The sequence below is a fragment of the Narcine bancroftii genome, chromosome 3 (assembly GCF_036971445.1).
Source record: "Narcine bancroftii isolate sNarBan1 chromosome 3, sNarBan1.hap1, whole genome shotgun sequence".
Lineage (NCBI taxonomy): Eukaryota > Metazoa > Chordata > Chondrichthyes > Torpediniformes > Narcinidae > Narcine > Narcine bancroftii.
Window position 1 is genome coordinate 298,671,288 of NC_091471.1, and position 16,765 is coordinate 298,688,052.

General features: G+C 54.5%; 1 protein-coding gene across 1 annotated transcript; it reads left to right on the forward strand.

Moving 5' to 3' along the window:
- Positions 1-2,902: 2,902 nt before the first annotated feature.
- On the forward strand, positions 2,903-12,060 carry LOC138756846 (mucin-2-like). The gene is made up of 4 exons (XM_069923237.1): positions 2,903-4,539; positions 6,937-6,988; positions 7,421-9,639; positions 9,882-12,060. Exons 1-4 carry the CDS (start codon positions 2,903-2,905, stop codon positions 12,058-12,060), a joined length of 6,087 nt encoding a protein of 2,028 aa, XP_069779338.1.
- Positions 12,061-16,765: the final 4,705 nt, after the last annotated feature.

Here is a 16,765-nt window from a genome sequence, read left to right on the forward strand (position 1 = left end):
CTTAGTCTTACCAAAAATGTAACAGTCTGATGCAAGAAAGCAGGCTCAATTTTAACATTTAAGAAGAATTTTGGACAGGATGGGAAAGGTATGGAGGGCTATGGTCTGGGAGCAGGTCAGTGGGACTAGGTGGAAAAACAAGGTTTGGCACAGATGAGGAGGGCCAAAGGGGCCTGTTTCTGTGGTGTAATGTTCTTATAGTTCTATGGTTCTAGGTTTCTAATAGGTTTAAATGCCATGCTTGGTTGAAATTAATATCTATCATATTCTATGGTCCAAAAATGATGGCAACTCCTTCAAAACATGATTTTGAAATAAACTTTGAAACAGTAAACATTATTTGTTTAATACACAAAAATGCTAGACAAACTGAGCATATCACACAGAGTGCATAGGAAGCAAAGATGTATAATATAACTAACATTTTGCCCTGAGCCTTTCAAGGTATGAGCCAAGATTATCTTGTTTAAAAAGTTTGATTACAATATTTCAGTTTCAAGATTCAATTATTATCAGTGATTAAAATAGTGTCATATTACATGAAGTTTCTTTTTGCCGAAGTGGGTCTTGCAGTTCTGACAGACTTACAGTCAGACTGAGTCAGAGAGAGAGAGAAGCAAAAAGAGAGTCCCACCAGAGTCACCGGGTATCTGTAGGTTTGCCTCCAGTGCTTCTGCAGCCCCCACAGCCAAAGTCCAGTCCAAACTATTGGTCACCTGAGCTTCAGATCCAAACCTCTGGCATGGTCAGGAACCCTTCAGCACCATCAGCTCTTCCTTACATCTTGGTTCCGATACTTGGTACCCCTGCAGCCAGTATCTAGGAGTCCATATTCCCAGTGTGAGTCTCCCAATAGCAGTCTCCAGCACCCTACAGCCTTATCGCCTTTCCAGCAGCCCGCCATATGCACTGGTCCCTCAGCGCAGAGACCCCTCACTGGTCCGCTGCTGTGGTCACAGTTCCCACAGGTCGTCTCCTCTTCTCCCTCTCAGACGGCACGTGATCTTCCTGTCCTCTGGTGCCCTACTCCAGTTCTCCACTTCCCTGGAGTCTGCAGTCCCTCATAACTGTTAACTATCATTAATAGGCGCTGACATCTTGGGCGTCGGCCCACGGTTGCGGGATTTCAAATAAAAACCCCTGTCACCTCCCTCAACGGGCCATTCAAAACCCGTTTGGAGCCAACAGCAATTGACTGGGCAGTTGGACTCCACGGGAGCATTACATCTCTGCCTGAGGGTCTGCACCAGCGATAGCGCTTCAGCTACAGCAGTTCCAGCAGCACCGCCTTCTTTAATCTGCTTTAATTGTTATTTAGTACTGCATAAAATTAATAAATTATTATCATAAATTTCTCCATCTTCCCGGTTGGTTTGCTATTGACAGGTGCCAATGTGATTGGCTGCTTTTGCTGAGTGCCAGATGACCTTGACATCTGATGTTAAAGTCAACTGTAAAAAAAAATCTATTCGGGCTTCATTGCGCCAGTGTTTGGGCACAGGATTTGAAATCGGTATGATTCCTTGTGGGCTATTTTGCCATTGAAGAAAACGAACAAAGAAACTTTGTTGATAAATATGCCTATTCCCCAATAAGAACCTAAATTCCTGATTTGTGTGTGGCTGAAAATTGAGGACTTATGGTGCAAGATGTTGAAAATTCCGTCAAAAAATACGAATGATGCCAAGGGTACTGCTGATGCTCACCTGAGGAATAGTGTATGGAATAATATATGTAAATTAAATTTTTTTAATTCTAAATTTAGACCTACAGCATGGTAACTGGCCATTTCGGACCACGAGCCAGCGCTGCGCAGTTAAACCCAATTGACCTACAACCCCCAGTACATCTTGAAATTTTCTTTAGCAGGGCATTTCATGAATAAAAAGCAGATAATTGTATTTGAAGCTAGGGCCTCCAAAAGTATTAATCGTAGGCAATCTCCGAAAACTGTATTGATCGCAAAGTGTTCCAATCATGCCAGTTCAGGATGTCTATGGCCCAAATTTGCAGGCTGCCTTTGATGCTTTTAAAATGGAACACTTGCTGTCTGTTGAGGGAGGACAAACCTGTTAAGGTTTAGGCAGCCTGGTTGGCGTAGTGGTTAGTGCAATGCCTTTACAACACCAGTGATCGGGTCCGGGGTTCGAATCCCATGCCGTCTGTAAGGAGTTGTACGTTCTCCCCGTGCCTGCGTTGGCATTCCCCGGGGGTTCTGGTTTCCTCCCACCATTCGAAATGTACTGAACTGGGGGTGTAGATTAATTGAGTGTAAATTGGGCGGCATTGACTCATGAGCTGAAATGGCCTGTTACCATGCTGTGCGACTAGATTAAAGATCCTAATCCAAGAGGAAAACTTCCAACATCAGCATATACTCTCAAAATCAATTAGTGGCTTAAGTGGCGAGCCTCTTTTCTCGCATTATAAATAACTTCTTGATAAGAAATAAATGTTTCTGCAGCATACACAAAGAATGCTACCATGATGTTAGTTGTGATTAATTAAACCTGTGAACTGGAGGTAAAATAGAGAAAAGAGGATCAAGAAAAGGCAACATAACACAAAGAAGAAAAGAGACTGACTTCAGAACTGCCCAAATTCAAACAATTCCAACAAGTGCATTTTCAAGAAAAATGGTCTTCCTCTGAGTAAAATAAACATTAATTGTGTTCCCACAGGAGTCGAGATGAAATCAGAGAAGAAAACTGAATCTACTCCAAAAGCAATGGGGGTAAAACAAAATCTCAGAAACATGCATGGGTTACCAAAGGGAGAAGAGAAAAGAAGAGTTACACCATGTAAGGGGGGTGGACATCATATTCCAATGATAACGAGTTCAGGGAAACATCCTGCTTCTAACAAAACAATCACACCAACTCAGACAAATACACCATCCAAGATGATGCCAACTATGAATTCAACACCTTCCAAAACAATATCCGAACTTTACACTTTAAAACAGTCCACATCAACAAGTCCAATAATATCTACACCTTCCACACCGACTCATCCCACAACATTGACACTTCCTGAAAACTACACACATCCCCCAACATCAACACCTTCCACCACAGCACCACTGCTGCCCACTACACCGCCACCCAACACCACGCCGCCGCCCACCACCACCACCCCGCCACCCACCACCACCCCGCCGCCTCCCACTACCACCACCCCACTGCCACCCACTACCACCACCCCACTGCCACCCACCACCACCACTCCGTCTCCCACCACCACGCCGCCTCCCACCACCACGTCACCTCCCACCACCATGCCGCCTCCCACCACCACCACACCACCTCCCACCACCACCACCATGCCGCCCACCACCACCACCCCGCCACCCACCACCACCCCGCCACCTCCCACTACCACCACCCCACTGCCGCCCACCACCACCACGCCGCCTCCCACCACCACCACGCTGCCTCCCACCACCACCACGCCGCCTCCCACCACCACCATGCCACCTCCCACCACCACCACCATGCCACCTCCCACCACCACCACGCCACATCTCACCACCACCACGCCTCCCACCACCACCACGCCGCCTCCCACCACCACGAAGCCGCCTCCCACCACCACGATGCCGCCTCCCACCAGCACCACGCCGCCTCCCACCACCACCACCATGCCGCCTCCCACCACCACCACACCTACCACCACCACGCCGCCTCCCACCACCACGCTGCCTCCCACCACCACGCCGCCTCCCACCACCACCCCGCCGCCTCCCACTACCACCACCCCACTGCCACCCACCACCACCATGCCACCTCCCACCACCACCACCCCGCCACCTCCATCCTCCACCACGCCACCTCCCACCATCACCACCACGCCGCCTCCCACCACCACGCCGCCTCCCACCACCACGCCGCCTCCCACCACCACGCCGCCTACCACCACCACCCTGACGCCTCCCACTACCACCACCCCACTGCCACCCACCACCACCACGCCGCCTCCCACCACCACGCCGCCTCCCACCAACACCACACCACCTCCCACCACCACCACCATGCCGCCTCCCACCACAACGATGCCGCCTCCCATCACCACCACGCTGCCGCCCACCACCACCACCCCGCCGCCCACCACCACCCCGCCGCCTCCCACTACCACCACCCCACTGCCGCCCACCACCACCACGCCGCCTCCCACCACCACCACGCCGCCTCCCACCACCACCACGCCGCCTCCCACCACCACCACGCCGCCTCCCACCACCACCACGCCGCCTCCCACCACCACCACGCCGCCTCTCACCACAACCACGCCTCCCACCACCACCACGCCGCCTCCCACCACCACCACGCCGCCTCCCACCACCACGAAACCGCCTCCCACCACCACCACCATGCCACCTCCCACCACCACCACCCCGCCGCCTCCTACCACCACCACCACACCGCCGCCCACCACTACCACACTGCCGCTCACCACCACCACACCGCCGCCCTCCACCACCACCACACCGCCGCCCACCACCACCACACTGCCTCCCACCACCACCACCACCACACCGCCGCCCACCACCACCACCCCGCCACCGTCCACCACCACCACCCTGCCGCCACCCACCACCACCACCACGCCGCCTCCCACCACCACCACACCGCCACCCACCACCACCACCCCACTGCCACCCACCACCACCACCCCGCCGCCTCCCACCACCACCACCACACCGCCGCCCACCACCACCACACTGCCGCCCACCACCACCACCACGCCGCCTCCCACCACCACCACCATGCCGCCTCCCACCACCACCACCCCGTCGCCTCCCACCACCACCTCACCTCCTCCCACCACCACCACACCGCCTCCCACCACCACCACACCGCCTCCCACCACCACCACACCGCCTCCCACCACCACCACACCGCCACCCACCACCACCACACCGCTACCCACCACCACCACACCGCCTCCCACCACCACCACACCGCCTCCAACCAGCACCACACCGCCTCCCACCACCACCACACTGCCTCCCACCACTACCACCACACCGCCTCCCACCACCACCACCACATCGCCGCCCACCACCACCACCACACCGCCGCCCACCACCACCACACCACCACCCACCACCACCACACCGCCGCCCACCACCACCACACCGCCACCCACCACCACCACACTGCCTCCCACCACCACCACCACCACGCCGCCTCCCACCACCACCACCACGCTGCCTCCCCCCACCACCACCACGCCACCCCCCACCACCACGCCACCAACCACCACACCGCCTCCCACCACCACCACCACCACCACGCCGCCTCCCACCACCACCACCACACTGCCTCCCCCCACCACCACCACGCCACCCCCCACCCCACTGCCACCCACCACCACCACTCCGTCTCCCACCACCACGCCGCCTCCCACCACCACGTCACCTCCCACCACCATGCCGCCTCCCACCACCACCACCATGCCGCCCACCACCACCACCCCGCCACCCACCACCACCCCGCCACCTCCCACTACCACCACCCCACTGCTGCCCACCACCACCACCCCGCCTCCCACCACCACCACGCCGCCTCCCACCACCACCACACCGCCGCCCACCACCACCACACCGCCACCCACCACCACCACCCCACTGCCACCCACCACCACCACCCCGCCGCCGCCCACCACCACCACCACACCGCCGCCCACCACCACCAAACTGCCTCCCACCACCACCACCACCACACCGCCTCCCACTACCACCACCCCACTGCCGCCCACCACCACCACGCCGCCTCCCACCACCACCACGCCGCCTCCCACCACCACCACGCCGCCTCCCACCACCACCACGCCGCCTCCCACCACCACCACGCCGCCTCCCACCACCACCACGCCGCCTCTCACCACAACCACGCCTCCCCCCACCACCACACCGCCGCCCACCACCACGAAACCGCCTCCCACCACCACCACACCGCCGCCCACCACCACCACCACACCGCCGCCCACCACCACCACACTGCCTCCCACCACCACCACCACCACACCGCCGCCCACCACCACCACCCCGCCGCCGCCCACCACCACCACCCGGCCGCCACCCACCACCACCACCACGCCGCCTCCCACCACCACCACGCCGCCTCCCACCACCACCACACCGCCGCCCACCACCACCACACCGCCACCCACCACCACCACCCCACTGCCACCCACCACCACCACCACGCCGCCTCCCACCACCACCACACCGCTGCCCACCACCACCACACCGCCACCCACCACCACCACCCCACTGCCACCCACCACCACCACCCCGCCGCCCACCACCACCACCACGCCGCCTCCCACCACCACCACCACGCTGCCTCCCACCACCACTATCCCGTCGCCTCCCACCACCACCTCACCTCCTCCCACCACTACCACACCGCCTCCCACCACCACCACACCGCCTCCCACCACCACCACACTGCCTCCCACCACCACCACACCGCCACCCACCACCACCACACCGCTATCCACCACCACCACACCGCCTCCCACCACCACCACACCGCCTCCAACCAGCACCACACCGCCTCCCACCACCACCACACTGCCTCCCACCACCACCACCACACCGCCGCCCACCACCACCACACCACCACCCACCACCACCACACCGCCGCCCACCACCACCACACCGCCACCCACCACCACCACACTGCCTCCCACCACCACCACCACCACGCCGCCTCCCACCATCACCACCACGCTGCCTCCCCCCACCACCACCACGCCACCCCCCACCACCACGCCACCCACCACCACACTGCCTCCCACCACCACCATGCCGCCTCTGACCACAACAGGTCCATCAACATCAACATCTGCTCTGATATATACACCTTTCTATGGTCATAATCCAATGAGTACTCGTTCAAGAAACCATGTAAAATGTTCCCATAATAGGCGAACAACCACCCCCAAATCCACAACTACACCACTCACAAGGACACGATATGTGAAATCAACACTTTCCACATCAGCTCCTTCCACATCATCACCTTCCACATCTGCACTTTCTTCAACATCAACACCTCCCTCAATATCGACACCCATCACATTGCCTCCCACCTCCACGCAGCCTCCCACCTCCACACTGCCTCCCACGACCACCACACCGCCTCCCACGACCACCACACCGCCTCCCACCACCACCACACCGCCTCCCACCACCACCACACCGCCTCCCACCACCACCACACTGCCTCCCACCACCACCACCACACCGCCTCCCACCACCACCACCACACCACCTCCCACCACCACCACCACACCGCCACCCACCACCACCACACCGCCGCCCACCACAACTACACTGCCGCCCACCACCACCACACCGCCTCCCACCACCACCACCACACCACCTCCCACCACCACCACCACACCGCAGCCTACCACCACCACACCGCCTCCCACCACCACCACCACACCGCCTCCCACCACCACCACCACGCCGCCTCCCACCACCACCACCACGCCGCCTCCCACCACCACCACCACACCGCCGCCCACCACCACCACACCGCTGCCCACCACCACTACACCGCCGCCCACCACCACCACACCGACTCCCACCACCACCACACCGCAGCCTACCACCACCACACCGCCTCCCACCACCACACCGCCTCCCACCAGCACCACCACACCGATTCCCACCACCACCACACCACCTCCCACCACCACCACCACACCGCCTCCCACCACCACCACCACACCGCCTCCCACCACCACCACCACACCGCCGCCCACCACCACCACACCGCCGCCCACCACCACTACACCGACACCCACCACCACCACACCGACTCCCACCACCACCACTGCGCCTCCCACCACCACCACCACACCGCCCCCCACCACCACCACCACACCGCAGCCTTCCAGCACCACACCGCCGCCCACCACCACTACACCGACACCCACCACCACCACACCGACTCCCACCACCACCACTGCGCCTCCCACCACCACCACCACGCCGCCTCCCACCACCACCACCACACCGCCGCCCACCACCACCACACCGCTGCCCACCACCACTACACCGCCGCCCACCACCACCACACCGACTCCCACCACCACCACACCGCAGCCTACCGCCACCACACCGCCTCCCACCAGCACCACCACACCGATTCCCACCACCACCACACCACCTCCCACCACCACCACACCGCCTCCCACCACCACCACCACACCGCCTCCCACCACCACCACCACACCGCCGCCCACCACCACCACACCGCCGCCCACCACCACTACACCGACACCCACCACCACCACACCGACACCCACCACCACCACACCGACTCCCACCACCACCACTGCGCCTCCCACCACCACCACCACACCGCCTCCCACCACCACCACCACACCGCAGCCTACCACCACCACACCGCCTCCCACCACCACCACCACACCGCAGCCTACCACCACCACACCGCCTCCCACCACCACCACCACACCGCCGCCCACCACCACTACACTGCCGCCCACCACCACCACACCGCCTCCCACCACCACCACCACACCGCCTCCCACCACCACCACCACGCCGCCTCCCACCACCACCACCACGCCGCCTCCCACCACCACCACCACACCGCCGCCCACCACCACCACACCGCTGCCCACCACCACTACACCGCCGCCCACCACCACCACACCGACTCCCACCACCACCACACCGCAGCCTACCACCACCACACCGCCTCCCACCAGCACCACCACACCGATTCCCACCACCACCACACCACCTCCCACCACCACCACCACACCGCCTCCCACCACCACCACCACACCGCCTCCCACCACCACCACCACACCGCCGCCCACCACCACCACACCGCCGCCCACCACCACTACACCGACACCCACCACCACCACACCGACTCCCACCACCACCACTGCGCCTCCCACCACCACCACCACACCGCCTCCCACCACCACCACCACACCGCAGCCTTCCAGCACCACACCGCCGCCCACCACCACTACACCGACACCCACCACCACCACACCGACTCCCACCACCACCACTGCGCCTCCCACCACCACCACCACGCCGCCTCCCACCACCACCACCACACCGCCGCCCACCACCACCACACCGCTGCCCACCACCACTACACCGCCGCCCACCACCACCACACCGACTCCCACCACCACCACACCGCAGCCTACCGCCACCACACCGCCTCCCACCAGCACCACCACACCGATTCCCACCACCACCACACCACCTCCCACCACCACCACACCGCCTCCCACCACCACCACCACACCGCCTCCCACCACCACCACCACACCGCCGCCCACCACCACCACACCGCCGCCCACCACCACTACACCGACACCCACCACCACCACACCGACTCCCACCACCACCACTGCGCCTCCCACCACCACCACCACACCGCCTCCCACCACCACCACCACACCGCAGCCTACCACCACCACACCGCCTCCCACCACCACCACCACACCGCAGCCTACCACCACTACACCGCCGCCCACCACCAGCACACCGCCGCCCACCACCACCACACCGCCGCCCACCACCACCACACTGCCGCCCACCACCACAACACCGCCTCCCACCATACTGCCTCCCACCACCACCTCACCGCCTCCCACCACCACCACACCGCCTCCCACCACCACCACACCACCTCCCACCACCACCACACCACCTCCCACCACCACCACACCACTACCCACCACCACCACACCGCCTCCCACCACCACCACACCGCCTCCAACCAGCACCAAACCGCCTCCCACCACCACCACACTGCCTCCCACCACCACCACCACACCACCACCCACCACCACAACGGAACCCCTAGCAACAACGGAACCCCCAGCAACCTCCACACCACCCGCAACCTCTACACCTCCCAGAATGACACCTCATACAACCTCGACGTCTACTGCCACATCAATGCCTCCCACAACGACGCCTCCTGCAACGACGCCTCTTGCAACGACGCCTCCTGCAACAGCACCTCCCGCAACAACAGCTCCCGCAACAACTGCATCCCCAGCAACGACGCCTCCCGCAACAACGAGAGTTCCTGCAATGACGCCTCCCACAACAACGACACCTCCCGCAACACCAACACCTCCCGCAACACCGACGCCTCCCGCAACAACGACGCCTCTCGCAACAATGATGCCTCCTGCAACAACGGCATCCCTAGCAACAACGGCACCCCTAGCAACAATGGCACCCCCAGCAACAACGACGCCTCCCGCAATGACGCCTCTCGCAACAACGACCCCTCCCACAACAATGACCCCTCCCGCAACAACGGCCCCTCCCGCAACAATGGCACCTCCTGCAACAACAGCACCCCCAGCAACAACGGAACCCCCAGCAACAACGGAACCCCCAGCAACCTCCACACCACCCGCAACCTCTACACCTCCCAGAATGACACCTCATGCAACATCGACACCTCATGCAACCTCGACGTCTACTGCCACATCGATGCCTCCCACAACAACGCCGCCTGCAACGACGCCTCTTGCAACGACGCCTCCTGCAACAGCACCTCCCGCAACAACAACAGCTCCCGCAACAACAGCACCCCCAGCAACGACGCCTCCTGCAACAATGAGAGTTCCTGCAACGACGCCTCCCGCAACCTCAACGCCTCCTGCAACACCGACGCCTCCTGCAACACCGACGCCTTCCGCAACACCGACGCCTCCCGCAACACCGACGCCTCCCGCAACATCCATGCCTCCCGCAACACCGACGCCTCCCGCAACAACGGCACCCATAGCAACAACGGCATCCCTAGCAACAATGGCACCCCCAGCAACAATGGCACCCCCAGCAACAACGACGCCTCCCGCAATGACGCCTCTCGCAACAACGACCCCTCCCACAACAATGACCCCTCCCGCAACAACGGCCCCTCCCGCAACAATGGCACCTCCTGCAACAACAGCACCCCCAGCAACAACGGAACCCCCAGCAACAACGGAACCCCCAGCAACCTCCACACCACCCGCAACCTCTACACCTCCCAGAATGACACCTCATGCAACATCGACACCTCATGCAACCTCGACGTCTACTGCCACATTGATGCCTCCCACAACAACGCCGCCTGCAACGACGCCTCTTGCAACGACGCCTCCTGCAACAGCACCTCCCGCAACAACAACAGCTCCCGCAACAACAGCACCCCCAGCAACGACGCCTCCTGCAACAATGAGAGTTCCTGCAACGACGCCTCCCGCAACCTCAACGCCTCCCGCAACACCGACGCCTCCCGCAACACCGACGCCTCCCGCAACACCGACGCCTCCCGCAACACCGACACCTCCCGCAACACCGACGCCTCCCGCAACACCGACGCCTCCCGCAACATCCATGCCTCCCGCAACACCGACGCCTCCCGCAACAACGGCATCCATAGCAACAACGGCACCCATAGCAACAACGGCATCCCTAGCAACAACGGCATCCCTAGCAACAACGGCACCCCCCGCAACGCTAGCACCCCCCACAACAACGGCACCTCACGCAACAACACTTCCCAGAACTTCAACACTTCCCGCAACAACACTTCCCAGAACATCGACAACTCCCGCAACCTCGACACCTCTCACAACAGCAGTTCCCAGAACTTCAACTCTTCTCACAACAATACTTCCCAGAACACTGACATCTCCCACATCCTCGATACCTCCCGCATCTTCGACACCTCCCACATCCTCGACACCTCCCGCATCCTCGACACCTCCCGCATCCTCGACAGCTCCTGCAACATCAACACCTCCCAGAATATCGACACCATATGCATCATCAACACCTCCCAGAACATCAACACCTCCTATGACCTCGACACCTCCCGCAATGTCAACTCCTGCAACCTCGACACTTCCTGCAACCTCGAAAACTCCCGCAACAATACCTCCCAGAACATCGACACCACCTGGAACATCATCACCTTTCGCAACATCAGCTCCTCTCACAATGTCAGCACTTCCCGCAACATCAACACCTCCTAGAACATCGACACCTCCCGAAACATCAACACCTTCCACAATGTCGACAACTACAGCAACATCTACAAGAACAACTGTGGCAGAAACAATCTCTGCAAGTCCAGCAATAATCATAACAGGTAAGAAATAGCAGGCTGAAGCCATGTCTGGGGAGGATTAAGATTTAAAGTCTTCATAGTTTTAACCTCTTTGTGAGCAACCAATCACAGAGAGAGAGGAGAGAAAGGAAGAGAAAGGGTGAGAGAGCCAGAGCAAGAGCTCTTATGCATCTTTTATGATCTTCATATCCCTCCAACATCAGTATTGATGGAGATATTTATCTTCAGTTATCAATCTGGTTGAACTCCTCCAATTCCTTTACTCTCTTTGGATCAGAAAGCTGGAATTATTGAATGGCTTGTCCTCCACTGCTTTCCGTGACAGAAATGGTCTTCTGATTGAGGACATATATGCTGATTCCAGGTCTAAATATCATCCCATCTCCAGCATCTGTCACCATGCTTCCTGACTCTCTTGCCATCAGAATCACCCTTCCTGTGTTATTCTGTTGAGCACTTTTAGAATATTATGGGTTCCATTTCATTCTTTTCACCTCAAGTGAATGTAGATCAGATTGATCCAATCTCCCCTCATAAATTGCATCTGCCATCACACGGATCAGCCAAATGAATATTTGTTGTATCCTTCCACGGGAAGAACATCCTTGCTCAGATAAGGAGATGAAAATTATGCCCAAAGTCCAGATACGGTGACAGTTGCAAAGCTCAAATCCTCCTGCAATGTAGACCAGCATAACATTTGTCTTCCCAACAGCTGCCAGCACCTTAACCTTTGCTTTCTGTAGTGACTTTTAAGGTTTACCATGTCTCATAGCCCTAACCTTTTGCAGTATATTACCATACTCTTAAATTTTTTAAATTTTTTTTTAGAAACAAATGGATAACTCACATTCATCAATGTGAAACCACATCTGCCTTGGTACTGTCTATGTTCCACCATTCAGACAGTTTTGGCCATTCACCCCAGTAAATTAAATTACATTGGAGCTTCATGGTCTCTATACCATAGATTACATTCCCGCTACTCTCTCAACTTCTCCCAGATCATGTCATATGCCAGCTTGGAAAGTAATATTTAGTTCCCTCATCCAAATATTTGATATGCTGATCTCTACAATGCCCCATTTTCTCTGGCTGATAATCATTTATTCAGTCCTTCTCTATTTACTCTCTGTCAAACACCACCTAAATCTTTTATTTATATAAATATATACATTTATAAAATATATAAATATTTTAATATTGCAATTCTATGGGTTCTCATCAAAAACATCCTGGCAATCCAGACACTGCACCCACTGGCTATCCCGCACCTTATTTACTAACAAGCTCAAAACAAACTTGTTGAAGCATGAATGACTGCCATCTCTTGCCTCAGCTCCTCTTCTTGTTAGCTCATTTTTGCTCTGTGTTGATGCAGAGCACAAACATGTCATCACATTCTTGCCATTTTCTGCCCTCTGCTCATTTCCACCTCTGATTCTCCCCGGCTTTTATGGACTTTATGGAGTTCTGTACCTCATGGGATAGATCAATACCCAAAATCCATCAGAAGCCCGCATTATTTCCACAGCTGTCAGGACTAAACTGCCTCCAAAACTAAGGGTTCATCCATCTCTGCTGTGTCTATATTAATTATTTTTCTTTTATACATCTGCATCAGAGATATCATCATTTTCCTAACAATAGCTTCCTCTCAACGATAATTAACAGAACCTTCAACCACATCTTATCTGATTCCCACACTTCAAATCTCATTCTCTTTTCCCAGCTAGAACAAGGATTTACTTTCAACACTATTGCATAATTTCTTCCATCTTTGATGAGATTCTGCCAGTTACATCGTTCCTTTCTCTCCTTCTCTTTTGATGTTCTCAAGGGACTGTTCCCTAAGCCAATCCCTGATTCGCCACTTCTATCTCCATCATTCATCACCTTCTTGCAAGACTTCCCCATGCATCTACAGGAGCTGGAGCTAATCAGCTCCCACAGCGTTATGCCAACAGTCCTTTCACTGCATGGGATGTGGTACACCGCCATAACAAGTGGGACATTGCAGCTGTTGTTCAAATAATTTTCAATTGTCAGTAAAGGCCTGTTTTTTTGAACTACAGCAGCACCACTCATGGTGGTATGTTAGAAGACAATATCTGGGTGAACCCACCATGATCTGCAAGTTGCAAACTTCAAGAAAGTTGTTTGGAGAGAGAAGGAAAGCAAAGAAAGTCAAAATGGAGGTCTCTGACCTGATCAAATGAGTCAGTGATGAGGACAGATGTCAATGACTTCCCAGATGAAATACTGGAAAATTATACTTCAAAATCTGTCTTAATCGTGAGGTCTGGTCACTCCCTTGACAAATAATTCACATTTTACAGCATTGCTTTCAGTTATTCAGAAGCAACCTTTGAAGTAAATTAGGAATAAAATTGCCATCATTTATTTGGCGGGGTATTAGATGATAAGATCAGCTATCAAATTTTGAGATGAAAAATGAGCAGATAGACACACACACACACTGTGTATCAGTCAGACAGGTACAATTCATGAGCTCTCATAAAATTGATTTCTGATCATCTGGAAAAAAAGATTGTAGAGGTTTTGAACATTCAATTACACTGACCAGCAGATTTTCAGAAGGTTTGCTTCCTGAAATATGACAGACAACTTCAAGCTGAACACAAAGGTAATTTCAGATTTGCCGTATCATGAAATAAGTTGGAGAAACTTTAAACGGACTTTTATTGCATTTAGCAAGTTTAATCGCATGATGATGCTTACAAATTGTGTTACTTGAACTGACCTAAAAATATTTTGCCACTGATTTTCATTTGTACTCAGCATCTGATGCCTCTCACGTTAGGGTCCAATAATAGGCTAGCATTGATGGATTCCAATTGCTCTGCTACCACTTTTCGCCATGTTCGTCACTAAATACGCCACCAAGGTCGGCAGGGAAGAAGTCCAAGTGTAAATGCAGAAAATGAATTTTCAGTGATATGTTAGACTTAATGATTTTGTATGTTTGAAGCATCACTGAAAATATGACAGGAAATTATTTTAAAAATGAGTTATATGTAAAAACAAGGTACATGTCACAAAAACTTAAGGTGATTTTCCTTCATCGGCAACCAAAAAATCCATAAAATACACCCAAACGTGTTCAGCATGCAAAGTCTTATTTATCCAATGTGAGTGAAGGTTTCATGGCTTTTGAATACTTAAAATAATATATTTGTATTCATTTTTTTAAACTTTCTTCATAGAGGCACCAATCGTTCCTGAAAGCAACAAGCCAATTGGTCAAGAGAAACCAGGTAATTCAACTGTAACTTACTCTCAATTCTAATACATGAAGATGTCAAGCTCAGAAATCTGACTGAAGCATTTGTAGTTCGGTAAGAAATGCTTGAAATAACAATAATATTGATGTAGGCTACAAACTATTAGAGAGTCAGGTACTGAATGGTAAGGATTTGATATGCCAGTCTGTGATGCATCGCCCAGCAACTAATTGAGGTGGGCTGTGATACCTGGAAAACAGCCACAACATAAATTTACTCGACATTTAAAGATGAAAACCAATAGAATGTTTCAATGAATGAATACAACAATGTTGATGAGCATGGAAAATTACAAATTAGTCTCAGATCTTAAGATGTACATGAAATCAAAAATCTGGTGACTGAATAAAAAAAACCCATTTATGATGACATTAAAAAACAATGTGCATGTACATGCCACAGTCTGTGCCACCCTGAAGAATGTCTTGGAAAAAATTATGAATATGCTTAAACTTGGCAGCATTCCATCAAAGTGAGAGATTTGAAAACATGATACATGGGGTTCAGAAAATGATTGTAACACCAGGTAACAAATTATGCCTTCAATTTCCACAGTTCCAACTGAACCACCGAGAGTTATTAATCACAATATAACTTTCACTGTAAAGAAACCAAAATTTGAAGAAATTCAAGCAAACTCCCCTAAAGAGGCTTTCAGGATTCTAGCTGAGGTGAGGAAAATGAACAACTTTGGTTCATGGTAAAATATTACCTCATTGTTCCACTTCGAATTACTTCATCTGACCTGAATTTGTTTATGCCCACAGCTCAATGAACTTTTCAAGAACAGCAATATCAATAAAACATTTTTACAATGTGACCTACACTCAATCAGGTAATTCATAAAAACTCTTCTATTGATTGAATGCAAATCATTTCAGATAACATCCCATTGTAAAAAAACCTGCCAGTTGAAGACCATATCAGGTTAAAGAATCACAAACACCTGAATCTATATTATTGCAAATTGTTGTGCGATTGCTGAAACTCAATCATTTGTCAAAATTAAAACCAACAAAATGTTTACCCATTCTTGCTTGCGCAGCAATCAACTCTGCTCTTAATTCTTTAACAATAATACCAATATTTTTTGACAATCTGCAGGGCGGCAATGAACAATGAGAGCACCAGAGTGACAGCAAATTGTTCATTCAACAATGAGTCTATCAAGGAAGGCATCGACAAGAAAAAGATTTATTACGTCTTTCAAGAGGAGACCAATGACAGTTCCACACTTGGGACATACGAGTTGCAGACATCTAGCCTCTATGTTGATGGTAGTTATCCACATTTTTCTTTGTGTTT

Excerpts from the sequence above, each read along its gene's own strand:
- LOC138756846 (XM_069923237.1), top strand. The coding sequence starts at position 2,903 with ATGATGCCAACTATGAATTCAACACCTTCCAAAACAATATCCGAACTT. Across the intron at positions 4,540-6,936 it reads ACCACCACCACCACACCGCC|GCGAACAACCACCCCCAAAT; the intron begins GCCCACCACCAC and ends TTCCCATAATAG. Across the intron at positions 9,640-9,881 it reads ACACCGCCTCCCACCATACT|CAACAACGGAACCCCCAGCA; the intron begins GCCTCCCACCAC and ends CGGAACCCCTAG.